The sequence below is a fragment of the Aegilops tauschii genome, chromosome 2 (assembly GCF_002575655.3).
Source record: "Aegilops tauschii subsp. strangulata cultivar AL8/78 chromosome 2, Aet v6.0, whole genome shotgun sequence".
Lineage (NCBI taxonomy): Eukaryota > Viridiplantae > Streptophyta > Magnoliopsida > Poales > Poaceae > Aegilops > Aegilops tauschii.
The window spans coordinates 553809754-553817791 of NC_053036.3; the positions used below are offsets into that span (position 1 = coordinate 553809754).

The window sequence follows — 8038 nt, forward strand, 5'->3', positions numbered from 1 at the left end:
ATATATATTACTTCATGTTCAGCAAATATTAGCCAATTCCAAGATAAGGATTGTCACTCATAATACCTCGCAGGATGAAGATTATATGGATGAGAAATCACCAATTTATCATCTATGTTATAACTAGAGAAAAATATGAGTAGGACATTTTGGAGGACAAGCTCCATGGAGCTCATTTTTCTGAAAAGTAAATAAATCGAATATTACATTTTGAAGTTTCAAAAAACATCTGGAGAAAATCATACACATTCATATGGATGTTCTTTTTTTACATATGTGTAATGTCTGATGACAAAATACATTATGATGAGAGCTACACAAAAAAGACAATTTCGTGCATTTTGTAATGTCCGCCATTTTTAAAATCACGATTTTATCATCTTTCTGTAGCTATCACCATGATGTACATCATCTTGAAATTATACACACATGTAGTATACAACCTTATAAACGTGTGTGAAAATTGTTCAATTAGTCTTTCAGCGATGGTAGAGCACTAGAATAAATGTACTACAAAAGTACATTCTAAATATACTAAACCTAGCCAGGTCTGATTTACCTTGTTTTTTTTGACTTTTTTCTATCAGTGAACATCTGACCAATCGAGATAGGACACGTTAATTAGTGGGGGATTGAGCTGGGTACGTTTTCTGTGCGCGTTGCATTTTCTGAGTCAATTTTATCTCCTGGTCAACCATCCTGTTTTTTTAACATCAGTACAAACGCAAGCGCTCATACATACATGCATACACTACAAAAATAATACAAGTATCAGGACTTGAACCCTGATAGGCTGGGGATACCACTATCCCTCTAATCATCCAACCACAAATTGGTTAGCGGTCAACCATCCTGTTTGTCAGCCGATGATTGTGGATGGATGCAGTTCACGTGGGCCGGTGGCTAGGCCTGCATGCAGTGTTCGTGGGTGTGCGTGATGTGACCAGGTACATCCGTACATGCACCCGTCCGCAGCTTAACTTCGGCGGTTGTGTGATCAGTTCGTCCTTCTCCATCGTTTTTCTTTCTGGAAGACTCATGAGGAATCCACAAACCGCCCCACCGTCGTCCGCACGTATAAGGCCAACTTTACCGCGCACGTATAAGGCCAACTTTACCGCGCGACCCCATCCTGTCCGGTCTGTTTGAGGTAAAAGGAACAAACTAGACGGTCCAGCGCGTGACGGCCTGGACCTATCTGGTCCGTTTTGTGTCCGGGCCGACCATTTCAAGCGCAAACATGCGCCGGGTTTGGGTCGCGGCGGACAGCGAACGGACGGGTCGAACGTCCGCGTCGGGGCCGCGTGGCAGGCGGCCACCTACCTCCCACCCGCCAACATCAATGCACACGCGCGGGTGGCCCCACCTGTCATCCGCCCAGCGAACGGTCGCCGTCCTTCTTAAATGGGAAGCCGTGGACCGGTTGTCGTCCACACTTCCCACTCCGGCCCCTCTCTGCCCCCTCGAAACCCGACACGCCCCAAACCCTAGTCACTCCCCTTCCTCGAACTCGCCGGCCGGCCGCAGCCATGGGGCTATGGAACCACGGCCGCAAGGGGAAGCACGACCGCGAGGCAGTCTCCTCCTCGGGATGCCGCCGCGGCTCCGTGAAGAAGGAGGAGCCCGCATCACCGCCGCGCACCTTCCGTCGGGCCCCCGCGCCTGCGCCCTTCACCATCGCCCCTAGGGCCGCCGGCGAGCGCGACCGGCAGTACCTCAACGCCGACGTATGCTGGCGCTACTGGGAGACGAGGACGCGGGTCCCGTGGAGCGACGTCCACCTCACCAACAATTGGCACCTCTCCGCCGACCGGGTCCCGATCCCGCCGGTGCCGATGAGCGGCCGTGCGCGCCGCGATGAGATCGAGCGTTGCCGTCGCCTCCTCCCCGACGACCTCTACTACGACAAGAGGTATGCCCCCGTGTGACGCCCCCGATTTGACCGTACACTAATCATGCACGCAAACATGTACGATCAAGATCAGGGACTCACGGGAAGATATCACAACACAACTCTAAAACATAAAAAAAGTCATACAAGCATCATAATACAAGCCAGGGGCCTCGAGGGCTCGAATGCAAGTGCTCGATCATAGACGAGTCAGCGGAAGCAACAATATCTGAGTACAGACATAAGTTAAACAAGATTGCCTTAAGAAGGCTAGCACAAAAGTAACAACGATCGAAAAGGCAAGTCCTCCTGCCTGGGACCTCCTAACTACTCCTCGAAGCCGAACTCCACGTAGAGTCATCCTCGGGATCTCTAGCTCCTGGACTCCAGCATCTGGTTGCGACAACCAGGTATAGAAAGGGAAAAAGAGGGAGAAAAGCAATCGTGAGTACTCATCCAAAGTACTCACAAGCAAGGAGCTCCACTACATATGCATGGGTATATGTGTAAAGGGCCATATCGGTGGACTGAACTGCAGAATGCCAGAATAAGAGGGGGATAGCTAATCCTGTCGAAGACTACGCTTCTGGCCACCTTCATCTTGCAGCATGTAGAAGAGAGTAGATGGTAAGTTCACCAAGTAGCATCGCATAGCATAATCCTACCCGGCGATCCCCTCCTCGTCGCCCTGTTAGAGAGCGATCACCAGGTTGTATCTGGCACTTGGAAGGGTGTGTTTTATTAAGTATCCGGTTCTAGTTGTCATAAGGTCAAGGTACAACTCCGGGTCGTCCTTTTACCGAGGGACACGGCTATTCGAATAGATAAACTTCCCTGCAGGGGTGCACCACATAACCCAACACGCTCGATCCCATTTGGCCGGACACACTTTCCTGGGTCATGCCCGGCCTCGGAAGATCAACACGTCGCAGCCCCACCTAGGCTCAACAGAGAGGTCAGCACGCCGGTCTAAATCCTATGCGCGCAGGGGTCTGGGCCCATCGCCCATTGCACACCTGCACGTTGCGTACGCGGCCAGAAGCAGTGTTGGAAATATGCCCTAGAGGCAATAATAAATGGTTATTATTATATTTCTTTGTTCATGGTAATTGTCTATTATTCATGCTATAATTGTATTGTCCGGAAATCGTAATACATGTGTGGATACATAGACCACAACGTGTCCCTAGTAAGCCTCTAGTTGACTAGCTCGTTGATCAACTGATAGTCATGGTTTCCTGGCTATGGACATTGGATGTCATTGATAACGGGATCACATCATTAGGAGAATGATGTGATGGACAAGACCCAATCCTAAGCATAGCATAAAAGATCGTGTAGTTTCGTTTGCTAGAGCTTTTCCAATGTCAAGTATCTTTTCCTTAGACCATGAGATCGTGCAACTCCCGGATACCGTAGGAGTGCTTTGGGTGTGCCAAACGTCACAACGTAACTGGGTGACTATAAAGGTGCACTACGGGTATCTCCGAAAGTGTCTGTTGGGTTGGCACGGATCGAGACTGGGATTTGTCACTCCGTGTGACGGAGAGGTATCTCTGGGCCCACTCGGTAATGCATCATCATAATGAGCTCAATGTGACTAAGGCGTTAGTCACGGGATCATGCATTGCGGTACGAGTAAAGATACTTGCCAGTAACGAGATTGAACAAGGTATTGGGATACCGACGATCGAATCTCGGGCAAGTAACATACCGATTGACAAAGGGAATTGAATACGGGATTGATTGAATCCTCGACACCGTGGTTCATCCGATGAGATCATCGTGGAACATGTGGGAGCCAACATGGGTATCCAGATCCCGCTGTTGGTTATTGACCGGAGAGGCGTCTCGGTCATGTCTGCATGTCTCCCGAACCCGTAGGGTCTACACACTTAAGGTTCGGTGACGCTAGGGTTGTAGAGATATATGTATGCGGAAACCCGAAAGTTGTTCGCAGTCCCGGATGAGATCCCGGACGTCACGAGAGGTTCCGGAATGGTCCGGAGGTGAAGAATTATATATAGGAAGTCCAGTTTCGGCCACCGGGAAAGTTTCGGGGGTTACCGGTATTGTACCGGGACCACCGGGTGGGGCCACCTATTCCGGAGGGCCCCGTGGGCTGAAAGTGGAAGGGAACCAGCCCCTAGTGGGCTGGGCGCCCCCCATGGGCCTCCCCCCATGCGCCTAGGGTTGGGAACCCTAGGGTGGGGGGGCTTCCCCCTTGCCTTGGGGGGCAAGGCAACCCCTTCCCCCCTTTGGCCGCCGCCCCCCCTTGAGATCCCATCTCCAGGGGCCGGCGCCCCCCCCAGGGGGCCTATATAAAGGGGGGGGGAGGGAGGGCAGAAACCTACAGCCTTGGGCGCCTCCCTCCTCCCCTGCAACACCTCTCTCTCTCTTGCAGAAGCTCGGCGAAGCCCTGCCGGAGACCCGCTACATCCACCACCACGCCGTCGTGCTGCTGGATCTCCGTCAACCACTCCTTCCCCCTTGCTGGATCAAGAAGGAGGAGACGTTGCTGCACCATACGTGTGTTGAACGCGGAGGTGCCGTCCGTTCGGCACTCGGCCATCGGTGATTTGGATCACGGCGAGTACGACTCCGTCATCCACGTTCATTGGAACGCTTCCGCTCGCGATCTACAAGGGTATGTAGATGCACTCCTTTCCCCTCGTTGCTAGTATACTCCATAGATGCATCTTGGTGAGCGTAGGAAAATTTTAAATTATGCTACGATTCCCAACAGTGGCATCATGAGCCAGGCCTATGCGTAGTTACTATGCACGAGTAGAACACAAAGCAGTTGTGGGCGTTGAGTTTGCCAATTCTTCTTGCCGCTACTAGTATTTTCTTGTTTCGGCGGCATTGTAGGATGAAGCGGCCCGGACCGACCTTACACGTACGCTTACGTGAGACAGGTTCCACCGACTGACATGCACTAGTTGCATAAGGTGGCTAGCGGGTGTCTGTCTCTCCTACTTTAGTCGGAACGGATTCGATGAAAAGGGTCCTTATGAAGGGTAAATAGAAATTGGCAAATCACGTTGTGGTCATACGTAGGTAAGAAACGTTCTTGCTAGAAACCTACAAACCACGTAAAAACTTGCAACAACAATTAGAGGACGTCTAACTTGTTTTTGCAGCAAGTGCTATGTGATGTGATATGGCCAGAAGATGTGATGAATGATATATGTGATGTATGAGATTGATCATATTCTTGTAATAGGAATCACGACTTGCATGTCGATGAGTATGACAACCGGCAGGAGCCATAGGAGTTGTCTTTATTATTTTGCATGACCTGCGTGTCATTGAATAACGCCATGTAAATTACTTTACTTTGTTGCTAAACGCGTTAGCCATAGAAGTAGAAGTAATCGTTGGCGTGACGACTTCATGAAGACACAATGATGGAGATCATGGTGTCATGCCGGTGACGAAGATGATCATGGTGCCCCGAAGATGGAGATCAAAGGAGCATAATGATATTGGCCATATCATGTCACTATTTGATTGCATGTGATGTTTATCATGTTTTTGCATCTTATTTGCTTAGAAGGACGGTAGTAAGTAAGATGATCCCTTATAATAAGTTCAAGAAAGTGTTCACCCTAACTGTGCACCGTTGCGAAGGTTCGTTGTTTCGAAGCACCACGTGATGATCGGGTGTGATAGATCCTAACGTTCGAATACAACGGGTGTTGACGAGCCTAGCATGTACAGACATGGCCTCGGAACACACGCAATACACGTAGGTTGACTTGACGAGCCTAGCATGTACAGACATGGCCTCGGAACACGGAGGACCGAAAGGTCGAGCATGAGTCGTATAGAAGATACGATCAACATGGAGATGTTCACCGATCTTGACTAGTCCGTCTCACGTGATGATCGGACACGGCCTAGTTGACTCGGATCATGTTTCACTTAGATGACTAGAGGGATGTCTATCTGAGTGGGAGTTCATTAAATAATTTGATTAGATGAACTTAATTATCATGAACTTAGTCTAAAATCTTTACACTATGTCTTGTAGATCAAATGGCCAACGTTGTCCTCAATTTCAACGCGTTCCTAGAGAAAACCAAGCTGAAAGATGATGGCAGCAACTATACGGACTGGGTCCGGAACCTGAGGCTCATCCTCATAGTAGCCAAGAAAGATTATGTCTTAGAAGCACCGCTAGGTGAAGCACCAATCCCAGAGAACCAAGACGTTATGAACGCTTGGCAATCACGTGCTGATGATTACTCCCTCGTTCAGTGTGGCATGCTTTACAGCTTAGAACCGGGTCTCCAAAAGCGTTTTGAGAAACATGGAGCATATGAGATGTTCGAGGAGCTGAAACTGGTTTTTCAAGCTCATGCCCGGGTCGAGAGATATGATGTCTCCGACAAGTTCTTCAGCTGTAAAATGGAGGAGAACAGTTCTGTTAGTGAGCACATACTCAGAATGTCTGGGTTGCACAACCGCTTGTCTCAGCTGGGATTAAATCTTTCGGATGACGCGGTCATTGACAGAATCCTCCAGTCGCTTCCACCAAGCTACAAGAGCTTTGTGATGAACTACAATATGCAGGGGATGGAAAAGACCATTCCCGAGGTATATTCAATGCTGAAATCAGCGGAAGGGGAGATCAGAAAAGAACATCAAGTGTTGATGGTGAATAAAACCACTAAGTTCAAGAAGGGCAAGGGTAAGAAGAACTTCAAGAAGGACAGCAAGGGAGTTGCCGCGCCCGGTAAACCAGTTACTCGGAAGAAGTCAAAGAATGGACCCAAGCATGAAACTGAGTGCTATTATTGCAAGGGAAGTGGTCACTGGAAGCGGAACTGCCCCAAATACTTAGCGGACAAGAAGAAGGCCGGCAACACCAAAGGTATATATGATATACATGTAATTGATGTGTACCTTACCAGTGCTCGTAGTAGCTCCTGGGTATTTGATACCGGTGCGGTTGCTCATATTTGTAACTCAAAGCAGGAACTACGGAATAAACGGAGACTGGCGAAGGACGAGGTGACGATGCGCGTCGGGAATGGTTCCAAGGTCGATGTGATCGCCGTCGGCACGCTACCTCTGCATCTACCCACGGGATTAGTTTTAAACCTCAATAATTGTTATTTAGTGCCAGCTTTGAGCATGAACATTGTATCTGGATCTCGTTTAATTCGAGATGGCTACTCATTTAAATCCGAGAATAATGGTTGTTCTATTTATTTGAGAGATATGTTTTATGGTCATGCCCCGCTGGTCAATGGTTTATTTTTGATGAATCTCGAACGTGATGTTACACATGTTCATAGTGTGAATACCAAAAGATGTAAAGTTGATAACGATAGTCCCACATACTTGTGGCACTGCCGCCTTGGTCACATTGGTGTCAAGCTCATGAAGAAGCTCCATGCAGATGGACTTTTGGAGTCTCTTGATTACGAATCATTTGACACATGCGAACCATGCCTCATGGGTAAGATGACCAAGACTCCGTTCTCCGGAACAATGGAGCGAGCAACCAACTTATTGGAAATCATACATACCGATGTGTGCGGTCCAATGAGTGTTGAGGCTCGCAGAGGATATCGTTATGTTCTCACTCTCACTGATGATTTAAGTAGATATGGGTATGTCTACCTAATGAAACACAAGTCTGAAACCTTTGAAAAGTTCAAGGAATTTCAGAGTGAGGTTGAGAATCAACGTGACAGGAAAATAAAATTCTTACGATCAGATCGTGGTGGAGAATATTTAAGTCACGAATTTGGTGCACACTTAAGGAAATGTGGAATAGTTTCACAACTCACGCCGCCTGGAACGCCTCAGAGAAACGGTGTGTCCGAACGTCGTAATCGCACTCTATTGGATATGGTGCGATCTATGATGTCTCTTACCGATTTACCGCTCTCATTTTGGGGCTATGCTTTAGAGACTGCCGCATTCACTTTAAATAGGGCTCCGTCGAAATCCGTTGAGACGACACCGTATGAATTATGGTTTGGGAAGAAACCTAAGCTGTCGTTTCTAAAAGTTTGGGGATGCGATGCTTATGTCAAGAAACTTGAACCTGAAAAGCTCGAACCCAAGTCGGAAAAATGCGTCTTCATAGGATACCCTAAGGAAACTATTGGGTATACCTTCTACCTCAGA

General features: G+C 48.4%; 1 protein-coding gene across 1 annotated transcript; it reads left to right on the forward strand.

The window, feature by feature from the left end:
* The first annotated feature begins 1529 nt into the window (after positions 1-1529).
* LOC141041251 (uncharacterized) lies at positions 1530-1928 on the forward strand. Its single transcript, XM_073507375.1, has one exon. The coding sequence runs from the start codon at positions 1530-1532 to the stop codon at positions 1926-1928; it is 399 nt and encodes a 132-aa protein (XP_073363476.1).
* The last annotated feature ends 6110 nt before the right edge of the window (positions 1929-8038 follow it).

Bases quoted from the DNA above. Each gene is read 5' to 3' on its own strand.
- LOC141041251 (XM_073507375.1), top strand. From the start codon at position 1,530: ATGGGGCTATGGAACCACGGCCGCAAGGGGAAGCACGACCGCGAGGCA.